Source organism: Macaca thibetana, chromosome 6, assembly GCF_024542745.1.
Source record: "Macaca thibetana thibetana isolate TM-01 chromosome 6, ASM2454274v1, whole genome shotgun sequence".
Lineage (NCBI taxonomy): Eukaryota > Metazoa > Chordata > Mammalia > Primates > Cercopithecidae > Macaca > Macaca thibetana.
This window is the reverse complement of record NC_065583.1, coordinates 129,245,757-129,258,829: the sequence shown is the minus strand read 5'-3', so window position 1 is coordinate 129,258,829 and position 13,073 is coordinate 129,245,757. Positions and strand designations below refer to the sequence as shown.

General features: G+C 35.3%; 1 protein-coding gene across 3 annotated transcripts in view; it reads left to right on the top strand.

Annotated features, from left to right (window-relative positions):
* PARP8 (poly(ADP-ribose) polymerase family member 8) overlaps positions 1-13,073 on the top strand; it is a 189,599-nt gene that overhangs the window by 152,970 nt on the left and 23,556 nt on the right. For all 3 annotated transcript variants that reach the window (XM_050794091.1, XM_050794092.1, XM_050794093.1), the window contains 3 exons: positions 5,394-5,486; positions 11,218-11,343; positions 12,345-12,410. In XM_050794091.1, the coding sequence (XP_050650048.1) occupies positions 5,394-5,486; positions 11,218-11,343; positions 12,345-12,410 (285 nt within the window). The remainder of the gene's footprint in view (positions 1-5,393; positions 5,487-11,217; positions 11,344-12,344; positions 12,411-13,073) is intronic.

The following is a 13,073-nucleotide window of genomic DNA, read 5'->3' as shown; positions in this document are numbered from 1 at the left end:
ACTGAACTGTGCACATGTGCTCCAACAGGAACAAGCTCCACTTTTAGCTGTTTTGTATACTGGACTTATGTGAAATATTTTGTTTAAACAAAAAGACCATGGCAAAAATATTTGAAAACCTACACCATGCTTTTCTCTACATAAATACATAGCTAGATTCTTTAGAGTTGTATTATTTCTATTACCAGTAGAGGGTAATTTAAATTCATGGAAAACATAAATTTCTTAAAATACAATTAGGTTCTAAAATATTCTTCCGAGCTTAAAACATTTTTTGAAACATGTTTTTATTGCTCACATTTAAATTGCTTTGATTCAAATAAAGTTAAAAATGTATTCATTTTAGTTGAAAACTTCTAAAATATGTCTTATTTCAGGGACATATATAAATACGTTCCTCATGCTTTTAAATAGTGCCTAATGAATATTCTATAGCAAATATGTATGTGTTGATAATAGAGGGACTTGCTATGGTTTTGCAGTCTAAATTAGAGCGGTTAATTGCTTCCAGGCAATATAATATAATATTAAGAATAGATAGTATTTTACAAATTGGAACTAATAGTTTTTTTGTAAACTCAGAATGAATTAATAAGTAATATAACACCTGGTTTTATTTAGGCATACATACTTTGTATTAAATTATGTACAATAAAACATGGCAATACACTTAACTGGTAATAGTTCTAATGACTATGTGCTGTTTTGAATTGATGCTAACATTTTCCGTGTAAATAACATAGTCATAGTAGAATTTGTCAGGGTGGAGGATTGGGTGGGAATAGGATAAGGCTAGCCCACAATATACCTACTTGTGTGTCTTTAAGGGAGTAATTCAGTTTCTCTTCCTTGAATAAGATGTTCCTTCTGTGAGCAAAAGAGACATCTAGTCACTTAATATAATTTGATAACTTTCTTTTAGTGCAGCAGCTGGTGTTAACACTTTGAACTTTTCAGAAATAAAGTGTGGATAAACAAGGAAAAGGGAGGATTACTACTCTACAAAAATAAATATACAAACACCTCAAAATAAAGTCATTTGCATCTTACATCTTAAATACTACTTGAACCTTCTAGTAAAAATGAGCAAGAGATACAGAATTGTTATTTTAAAAATTTACTAGCATTTACTTAGTATGGTGTATGGTATACAAATTAATGACATCATGACCTTTGTAGTTGCTGTGTTAAAAAGGAAAGATAAAATTATTTTTATAAGAACATAGTCCTTCCTTTTACTTCTCATTTTTTTAGTATGATGGCAAAGTGTTTTGGTTTTTGTTTCCAAAAAGCAGATTTTCTAAGGTGCCTGATTTCTGTCTGATTTCCTTCTTCAAACTATTGGAGTAGCAGAATATACCTAGAAATCTGCCTTACTCACTTGAGTATGGGAAGAGGGTTATTTTTAAACCAAGAACATGCAGGAAGGAAAAGTGTTTCCACAAATTAATCAAATCATAGCTTCATCCTGAGGAGTGCAGGCGTATTATTTAAAATAATGAGTCAGTTGACAAGTCAATAAAGTTGATTTAGAACTTTCTTTTTTTATCTTTTTTTTTTTTTTTTTTTTTTTTACTATACTTTAAGTTCTAGTGTACATGTGCACAACGTGCAGGTTTGTTACATATGTATACATGTGCCAGGTTGGTGTGCTGCACCCAACAACTAGTCAGCACCCATCAACATGTCATTTATATCAGTTATAACTCCCAATGCCATCCCTCCCCCCTCCCCATAATAGGCCCTGGTGTGTGATGTTGCCCTTCCCATGTCCAAGTGATCTCATTGTTCAATTCCTACCTAAGAGAGAGAACATGCGGTGTTTGGTTTTCTGTTCTTGCGAGAGTTTGCTGAGAATGATGGTTTCCAGCTGCACCCATGTCTCTACAAAGGACAAGAACTCATCCTTTTTTATGGCTGCATAGTATTCCATGGTGTATATGTGCCACACTTTCTTAATCCAGTCTGTAACTGATGGACATTTGGGTTGATTCCAAGTCTTTGCTATTGTGAATAGTGCTGCAATAAACATACGTGTGCTTATGTCTTTATAGCAGCATGATTTATAATCCTTTGGGTATATACCCAGTAATGCGATGGCTGGGACATATGGTATTTCTAGTTCTAGATCCTTGAGGAATCACCATACTGTTTTCCACAATGGTTGAACTAATTTACAATCCCACCAACAGTGTAAAAGTGTTCCTATTTCTCCACATCCTCTCCAGCACCTGTTGTTTCCTGACTATTTAATGATTGCCATTCTAACTGGTGTGAGATGGTATCTCATTGTGGTTTTGATTTGCATTTCTCTGATGGCCAGTGATGACAAGCATTTTTTCATGTGTCTGTTGGCTGTATGAATGTCTTCTTTTGAGAAATGTCTGTTCATATCCTTTGCCCACTTTTTGATGGGGTTGTTTGTTTTTTTCTTGTAAATGTGTTTGAGTTCTTTGTAGGTTCTGGATATTAGCCCTTTGTCAGATGAGTAGATTGCAGAAATTTCCTCCCATTCTGTAGGTTGCCTGTTCACTCTGATGGTAGTTTCTTTTGCTGTGCAGGAGCTCTTTAATTTAATTAGATCCCATTTGTCAATTTTGGCTTTTGTTGCCATTGCTTTTGGTGTTTTAGACATGAAGTCCTTACCCATGCCTATGTTCTGAATGGTATTACCTAGGTTTTCTTCTAGGGTTTTTATGGTATTAAGTCTAATATTTAAGTCTCTAATCTGACTTGAATTAATTTTCGCACAAGGAGTAAGAAAAGGATCCAGTTTCAGCTTACTGCTTATAGCTAGCCAGTTTTCCCAGCACCATTTATTAAATAGGGAATCTTTCCCCATTTCTTGTTTTTGTCAGGTTTGTCAAAGATCAGATGGCTGTAGATGTGTGGTATTATTTCTGAGGACTCTGTTCTGTTCCATTGGTCTATATCTCTGTTTTGGTACCAGTACCATGCTGTTTTGGTTACTGTAGCCTTGTAGTATAGTTTGAAGTCAGGTAGCATGATGCCTCCAGCTTTGTTCTTTTGACTTAGGATTGACTTGGCAATGTGGGCTCTTTTTTGGTTCCACATGAACTTTAAAACAGTTTTTGTCCAGTTCTGTGAAGAAAGTCATTGGTAGCTTGATGGGGATGGCATTGAATCTATAAATTACCTTGGTCAATATGGTCATTTTCATGATATTGATTCTTCCTATCCATGAGCATGGTATGTTCTTCCATTTGTTTGTGTCCTCTTTTAGTTCACTGAGCAGTGATTTGTAGTTCTCCTTGAAGAGGTCCTTTACATCCCTTGTAAGTTGGATTCCTAGGTATTTTATTCTCTTTGAAGCAATTGTGAATGGAAGTTCATTCATGATTTGGCTCTCTGTCTGTTACTGGTGTATAAGAATGCTTGTGATTTTTGCACATTGATTTTGTATCCTGAGACTTTGCTGAAGTTGCTTATCAACTTAAGGAGATTTTGGGCTGAGATGATGGGGTTTTCTAAATATACAATCACGTCATCTGCAAACAGGGACAATTTAAGTTCCCCCTTTCCTAATTGAATACCCTTGATTTCTTTCTCTTGCCTGATTGCCCTGTCCAGAACTTCCAACACTATGTTGAATAGGAGTGGTGAGAGAGGGCATCCCTGTCTTGTACCAGTTTTCAAAGGAAATGCTTCCAGTTTTTGCCCATTCAGTGTGATACTTGCTGTGGGTTTGTCATAAATAGCTCTTATTATTTTGAGATATGCAATTTGGCACTGAAAAAGTAATATCTATTGTTATATTACCTGGAATGTGTATACATATGTACATGCACACACATTCACACACACACAAATATACATATTTAGATCACAAAGTAAGCCTAGTTCAAGGTTCAGATAAAAACTAGTCATAACTCATGTCAGTAAATAAGCCTTTGGGATTGATGGATTTTAATCATATAAAAGTGATGGTTATTCTACGAGAGTGTTACTAAAAACAAAGTGCCCTTTTGTGTCACTGTTTACTTCCTCAGTAGCTGATATAAAAATAAATTCCCAGGGCCTTTTATGATATCTAAGGTTTATCTTCTCCTTGGATTCTTGTTTGTGTACTGTTTCATTGTATTCAAGCACCAGAATAGCGTTTGACACTATCGTAAATATGCAGTAAGTGGTTGCCTTATCTCAGGTCATACCATGCTCTAAGCCCCAGAAAATGAACAAAAGAAGCAATATAATATCCATGGGGAAATTGAGGGTAAAGCATATACACATATAGATACACAAAAAAATTGGAGAAGGTTAAAAATAAACACTCAAAGGAAAAGTTGTTGAAATTGAACATTTTGCTCTATGTATATCTAAATATATATTGCAGAGTGTATAGCTTGAGTCTGGATGAAGAACTTTCTCTACTTCCTCTCATGGTTCTGAAGTTTCTGAAAATGGAATCAAATGCACTTTTAAGTCTGACAAAGGAAATATATAGATTCATTTTTTTTCCCTAAAATCCTTTTTGGAGCAAAGTCAACCAGAAAGCTTTGTAATTGGTCAAGCTTTCTATCTATAAAGCCACGCATATGGGCCCATTCTGAACATAAAGGATGTTCAGAATGGGGCCATATGTCCCCACTGGTTAAGCAAGAGACCAAGTTGGCCTCTGAAAGAAGTGAGCGTAGGAGCAGTGGCACTAACAAATGCCTTTTGTCTGCTATGCAGAGGCACCGTGGATTGCATCGTGTTAGGCTTCATCAGCTACCTAATGCAATGTAACTTGGGAGATAAGATAAATCAGAGGATGACACTGTATTAGATTTGAAAGATGAGAGCTCTTCCAAAGTAATTGCAGAGTGTATATTTCATTGCTGTTGACTTCACGAGGTTACTGAAGTCAAAAGTGTTTGCAACAAAACGAGTCTTTCAAGAGCTGGGTAGCAAGTAAACAGAATCATGCTTTTTTTTTGTTTTGTTTTTTACAAACAAAATTTCATAGGACAAAGTGGAATTCTCTTTCATATGTTTGTTTTATATAGCTTTCATATTTAAACTCATTTATTGTTATATCACCAGCGTAGGTATTTACATTTTATGCATCTCATGTGCAAATGTATATGAAAGCACAAGAGATAAATTTTCCTATTTAAGGAATTTTTTACTGCTAAATTGTTCTGAGTGTGTCTAAAACTAACTGAAAAGGATCTTTTTAATAATATTTTTGACTCTATATTAGTAAGTGATTCTGCTAATTGTTACCTAAATGTAAGAATTTATTTCTTGTTAAAGTGGTATGATTTCCTTTTTAAAAAACATTAAAACTGCATTTTCTATTTATTATGTGAAATGTCACAAATTTAATTTTGAAATTGAGAGTTGGGAAAAGGTTCTGTGATTAATATTGATTCCCTTTTCTTTTGTAGCCTACTGTGTGTGAACGGGAGCTATGTGTGTTTGCTTTTCAAACCCTGGGAGTAATGAATGAAGCTGCTGATGAAATAGCAACTGGAGCTCAGGTAGCAACACAGGATACTAATTATTTCTTATTTTGCTTTGAAAAATGTGTTCCAGTCCACTAGTTATCTTCATTCTGCTATTCTTTGGGGAAAATATTTGATAACTTCTTGTTAAGTGGCAAATTGGCATTTGATATTTTTTATATGTAAACTAAATGTTCTCTCTTCATCTAATGTGTGTTTTGTCATTTCACGATTGCCAAGGAGAGAAATTAAATCAACTTTCTATTGTATGAAAAATAATTGTAATTTCTTCTTACACGGTGAAGTGGAAATATTGAAACCCTCGTGCATGCTTTATGTAAAATTTATTTGTAAAGATATACTGCCATAAAATGGAAGCCAATTTATTTTTAAACCTTAGGTGAAAAGATAATAGGCAGAATATGTAATAAAAAGAGAACATTCAGTTTTACATTAGCAGTGTTTAGGAGACAGGAAGAAAAGCAATTCCATCAAAATTTCAAGTTTTTTTTTTCCCCCACTTAAAGAACCTGATTAAACTACTAATTCATCTATAAGAAAAAAAATCAAAGAAAACTCTAAAAAATGAATGAGCATTAATTAAGAGAGGCTAGACCAACCACATACAGAGACATATGCAGTGCTATAACATTTTAACAAAATATAGTATTGGCAAAGAACAGTGTGACACATCAATGGCAGATTATCCCCCAAATGGATCAAATTATGAATAAATTTAATGTAAAAGTAGGTTTCACCTCCTCACTTACTAAAGAGTTATTTAGTAAGTGACAAATGGCCTGTACCAGGGGAAGATTGGTTTAGCGCTTTACCTTACACTGTGTGCAAAAACAAATTCCAGATAGCTTAACAAATACCTAGTTTTAAAAAATTGTTTACTAATACAAACTATAGGACAGTAAAATTGAACATGCACAGCCTGAGGCAGTGTATCAGGCTTATGAAGGCACAGCAGTTAAATAATACAGATGGTAGCCTAGAGCGTAGGAATGTAAGCACCCCTTAGCCTAGTCATTTTACTGATTAACTAAAACTATGGTGCATCCACCTGATGAAATATTTAGGGCAGTATTTTTCATATAATTGAATTATAAATTAAACAAATAATATAAACAGTAGAATATTAGTCTTATATGATATGAAAAAAATGATTCCATGATTAAAATAAATTTCTGAACTATAGCTTTGTATTTCTCCCACACCCAACATGCACACATTTGCATATTAAAGGTTCTGAGCATCCCTAAAACTAAGAAAATAGCTAGCCTATACTTAGAGGGTTACTAAATTATATCTGACCATGGAGAGCCTTTTTCTTTTCCATCCTTCTTTTTTAAATGTGAAAGTTTTTCTTGTCCCTTGGAAATAATATTGCTAAAAGGAAGAAAAAAGGCACTTTATTATATATGGTATTTATAGCTATGTAAAAATAATTTAAACCTTACAAGGGGTATGTTGTATGAATATGCTCACACGTATATTTATATAGATTTATGTATGTGCATATATGTTAAAAATTCTTCAACAGTATACTTAAAATTTACACATTTTACTATATGCAAGTTTCCCTTTAAAAAAGAAACTAAAGGCTAGAAATAGTAAGTTATAAATAGAAGGAAAAGTAACATGCTTACTGTATGGTATGCTGATAGAATAATAGTTGACATTTTAAAATCATTGTTGCATCTTAAAATTAATGGTTTTGAATAGAAATGAATTTCAAGTTATATAATGATTGATATAAAGCACAAGTATTTGATCAGCTCAATTTAGTGATGTAATTCTAAAAATCAATATCCAAAGATCAGAAAATTTAGTAATTCTACTTCAAAGACAGCATTTTTTTCATACTTTATTTCCTAAAACGGGTGCCCCAGTATTCTGGTCTTAATCCTTAGGATTAGAGGGAAATCACTTCTTTTTCTAAACAAAAAGAAACCACCTCAGAGTCTCATTGCCTCAGTTTACCCCGCATTTTAAGTGGTGCTCTGGAGGCTGAAAAGACATTCCTCGGGATCACTGCAGGGGACTCACCTGGAACAACAGTGTCCTGCGGTCCAAGCAGCTACCATTCCAGCACCCCAAATACTACTTCAACAGAATAGTTCCATTTTATTTGTTTAGATATTGGACTCTCATCTAAGAGAGTTTTTTTTTTTTAATTACTATTGCAATATTGGACAATGATTGGTTTATAATTCTGAATCTGCTTCCTTTTTTAGACTACATTGTATACCCGTAGGCTATTCCTGTAGGTGCCTTTCTTAGTCACATGGACTTCTAGTTAGTAAAAGACTAATGGCTAAAGACTAATGACTGAATTTTTCTCATTTGCAAGAGCTTGGAGGCCTTTCTTTTATGCCTGAAAGGGGTGTGGGGAGGGTTGCTCTGCCAGTTGAATTGTAGGTAATGTAATGTCCTTTGGAGGCACCTGATTCTGTAAATTCACAGACCTTTTTATCCTCACTTACCAAATGTCCTAATTTTTCTTGCCGAAACTTAATATTTCTTTGCATTTCCATCCCAAGTATCTAAGTCAGCCTCCAAATTGATTCTTCAGTTATATTATTCAGTCAAAGAAGGCAAATAGATGTGTGTAACTTGTTGCCTATGGCATGCGTCATATCTACTATGATACTATTTAGAATCTTTAATTTTAAATGTTGGGAATGGGAAAACATATCATTTAGGCCAAAATTAAAAAAAAAAAAAAAGCGAAGTCATAGTTGTGTGCTCACTTTTATTTTTTATTTTATTTTGTTTGTTTTCTTTGTTTGTTTCTTTCTTTCTTTTTTTCCTGAGAGCGCCTCTTTCTGTCACCCAGGCCGGACTGCATTGGCACAATCTCGGCTCATTGTAACCTCTGCCTCCTGGGTTCAAGCGATTCTCCTGCCTCAGCCTCTCTGGTATCTGGGGTAACAGGTGCACACCACTGCACCCAGCAAATTTTTGTATTTTTTTGTGGAGACAGGATTTGGCCATCTTGGCCATGCTGGTCTCGAACTCCTAACCTCAATGAATCCTCCCACCTCAGCCCCCTGAAGTGCTTGGATTACAGGCATGAGCCACCATGCCCAGCCTCTCTTACATTTTTATTTATTTTTTTTTTTTTGATACAATGTCTCACTGTGTTGTCCAGGCTGGTCTTGAACTCCTAGGCTCAAGTGATCCTCCCACCTCCACCTCACAAATTACTGGGATTACAGGCGTGAGCCACCACGCCCAGCCTTTTATTTTTTAAAGTGGTTGTTTTAGTCCATGAGATATTTAGAAAAATTAAGATATGCAAAGGAATATAAATCCAAATTGTATTATAAATGCTTTTCTTCTTAAAAAGTCTAAGGCTAGTTTCTGTAACAGATAAACTAAAATCACAGCAGCTTAACATGGTAGCATTTTGTTATTCGCATACTCCAATTAGAATGTTTGATGGACCACTTTCTGTGTAGTGACTGGGCAAACTGGACCCCTTCCATCATGTAGTTTTTACTCTATGCCATATAGTAGAGAAAGTGAGGAAGGCATACCTTTCTTTGCATCAGGTCAGCCCCTTTCCACTGATGATCTGGTGAAAGCCAGTCATAAGACCTTATTCAGACGAAAAGGTGGAAATATCTCTTGCTGAGAAGCTGCTTCCAGGCATTAGCACTGTGTCCTGGAAGTAAGCATGGAGTTGGCAACTTTGGTGCATCCCATGTAATTGAGTCACAGTAGTTACACTCTTTTTTTGAAATTAGATTAGGACATATATTAACAGAAATATTCTACCAATTAAATTTACTACCCATTATTACATTATAATTTACTTAAATATACTAGTAAAAATATTGGTCAAAAATGCATGGACTTTTATAAAGCTTCAATTGCTTTATTAGCAGGACATAATTTTTAAAGGGTTTTAGTGAGAGCGTATCCATCTGTCATTCCCCTCCTCCCTATAGGGTGTCAGAAAAGGCTATTTTATCTTTTGTTTGTTTGTTTGTTTTGTTTTGTTTTGTTTCCTGAGATAGAGTTTTGCTCTTGTCACCCAGGCTGAAGTGCAGTGGTGTGATCTTGGCTCACTGCGACCTCCACCTCCCGGGTTCAAGCAGTTCTCCTGCCTCAGCTTCTTGAGTAGCTGGCACTACCGGCACCTGCCACCATGCCCAGCTAATTTTTGTATTTTTAGTAGAGATGGGGTTTCACCACTTTGGCCAGGTTGGTTTCAAACTCCTGACCTCAGGTGATCCTCCTGCCTTGGCCTTCCAAAGTGCTGGGATTACAGGTGTGAGCCACGGCGCCCACAAGGCTATTTTATCTTACCGATTCTTCTTTGTCAGGAGTTCCTGTTTGGGTTTTCATTAGAGATCAGATAATGCTGAAAACAATCTGTATCAGGGTTAATGTGCATCTCTAGGGTAGGAGGAATGTGAGGTTGAGAGTGGAAGACAAAAAGGAGGGTTTTATTATGTCCTTATTATGTTTATTGCTTGGAATATAACTTCTTGCATATATCTATCTATACGTATGCATGTATTTACATACACACACATAAATGAAATAGTGTGTCAGGAATATTAACCTTTTCCATTCTAATGTTTTCTGAGTGTGTCTTGTGGATATGCATGTCTGTGTACTCGGGACATGTTATGAGCGTTGCTAATTATTTTAGGTCACTGGAAATTCTGAATGCTATGATTGGGTGGGTGTGTTTTGTTAGTACCCACACAACATAGTGAGCCCTACTGTCATTAGGTCACAACGCTCCTCTCTTAAAAGCAGGAGAATCAAAAATTGGCCCCCTCTTACTGTGCATTTTTTAAATGCCTGTCTAAAGATTTTCTAGAAATAGCTGTCCCTATATATGTATTTAAAACCTGTTGCTTCCTTATTAAGTCACTTGTGTTCACGTTGTAGATATGTCTGTTCAGATGAACTGTGACCATTTAGACAGTATCAGTTTTCTATACTGTCTAAATTCAGTGGCCAGAATATATTGTTTTGGGGACTGGAAAGGAGAGCCATGCTATCAAACTCCTATATAATACTGCCTCTTAGTAGAGTGTGCAGAAGAATCATAGGATAACATAGGAATAAAGCTATTGTCTTTAGCCAATCAAAGATCATTAGTGGGCTTTGATAGAGAATAGGAAGAGGCAAGATGTTGTCAAGCAATTAGCTATTCCTGGATCATGCCAAAGTCTTTTCCTGCACATGGGGCTTCCTTCACCTGGAACATCTACCCAGATGGTCGCATGTCTCCTTCCTGGACCCCATACAGGTCTGTTGAGATTCACCACCTTTCCTAGCCACTCTAAAACAGTGTCCCTTTATGCATTATTCTCTGTTGCCTACTTTTTTATATATAACATGTAACAGTATCAGAAATTCTACTGAAGCATCTACTTGTTTAACTAATATTTTATTGTGGATCTTCTCCCTTAGACTGTCAACTGCACCACAGCAGGGACTTGTCTGTCTTGTGCCTTGTCTTACCATAGGGCGTAGAACAATGCTAGCATATAATGTGTGCCCTTGAAAAAGAGATATTAAGTTGTGAGTAATGAGAGGCAGCACACGTTTGTTATTTTGAATTGATGGTCAAGTTTGGTCAAATATGGTCTCAAGTCTTGAATTACCCATTTGAGAGATTGGTAGCAGTCCTGGATCTTCCGCATTAACTTATGCTACCTTGAGAGGGAGAAACAATGGCAAAGCACTGGATAAAACCTGAAGGGTAGTAACTATCTTATGTGTATATTTCAAGGTGGTAGATCTACTAGTATCCATGTGTAGGTCTGCGTTGGAATCTCCTAGAAAAGTTGTGATTTTCGAGCCATATCCTTCTGTGGTAGATCCTAATGATCCTCAGATGTTGGCCTTCAATCCCAGGGTAAGTTGTTATCCTGGCACACCAATCACAAAGTTTTCTTTAACAATAACAACAACATTGAGATTGTAGTCTCATTAGGTTTCCTCTTTCTATCTAAGTCTCTATCTCATCAAGCATATCCATGAGTATTTTAATTTCATCATATATTTTTGGGGATTCTGACTTATATAACCTCATTTTGATTTTAAAGATCATGGGTAAAGGGACAAGTTTTCATTTCTTTTCTGCATTTTCACTTCAACCCTCCTTTCCCCTTTCCCTTCTTCCTCTCCAGCTGTCTGAAGGTTAGTGAAAGTTTAGTTCATATTGTTAATGGACCTGCCTTTCTTAAGGAAGCAATTTTATAAATGTTCCTAAAGATAAGGCAGAATCCTTTTGAAATTACAAAACTTTCAAATTGCATAAGAGCTAAAATTGCCTCAGTTTCTATTACTACTCAGCTTGAAATAATTTTATAGAAACAACTGTATACAATTTTCTTGGAAGAACTTTATTTCTTCATAAATGGCAACAGCACATATACTTAGATCTTGCTTGAAAATGAATTGTCAGCTACGTGACGGTATGCTATCATTTGCATACTCTCAGCCATACTCTTTTGTTAACAATATTCAAATCAAAATAAAATAAAAGCAATTGTGAGATTTGAAGTGGGTTTTTATATTTTAGAAGGATTCTATGTTGACTTTATTCATTATGGCTTAGTGTTTTAGTGGTGAAAGCCTGAATCAGGAGCCCCATAACTTTTTTGTGTTTCTAGATTTTTCTCCCATGACTTATAGAAGGATTGGCATTGTTTTCTTTGTTCCTTTTCTCTGACTGAAGTCCTGGAGCCATCTCATAATAGTCTTCCCTTTTATGTACACAAAACAGTCATTACCTTCAAATTGACCCTAAGGGAAAATTCACATATGGAAATAATATATTTCTCTAGTGAAAAATAGACTTGCAACAGCTTATAAGCAAATGCTGTTTTTTAACATTACTTTTTCATTAAACAGAAAAAGAACTATGATCGAGTAATGAAAGCACTGGATAGCATAACTTCTATCAGAGAAATGACACAAGTAAGTATGTCATCTGGTCTTGTACAGTATATTTTTAAAATGTTTGAGAGTTCTAGCTGTGTAGTGAAATATAGACTTTTCTATTATACAGGGTATAACTAAAATCATTTAAAAATTTGTGTGGTATTAAGATGTTTTAATTAAATCACATCAGTGTTCTGGCATGTAACACTGTGACTTCAGGAAAGTAAGCGGATAATTATAAGATAATTGTACTCCTAATACTCTGCCCTCAAACTTGAGCAAGAGCTTGGGTACATGTAGGTATGTTGGGATATTTTAAGGCAAAGGTTAAATCTGGTACCATCTTTCTGACTGTCAATTTTAATTGATGGTAGCAATTTCAAAACATCATTTGAGTATTAAAATAAAAACAGAAATGTTCTTTAAAATGGAAAATTTCCACAAATACTTTATATAATGCAAAATCCCAAAACCACTTTGGAAGATACCAGGCTCCCTGAGAGTATGTGTTTATGTTTTTGGTCATTAAGGGAGGCTTTGGTGGAAATAGTTTGATGAGCAAGGATCAGAGTTTGTTAGGAAAATCTAACACATCCATGGGCTATAGTCTAGCACTTGGAAAAGCACACACTGTTGAATTATTGAGACCTTTCCACTGTCAAAGACTTGGAGAGAGGTTTAAAACTCATCATTGCAAGT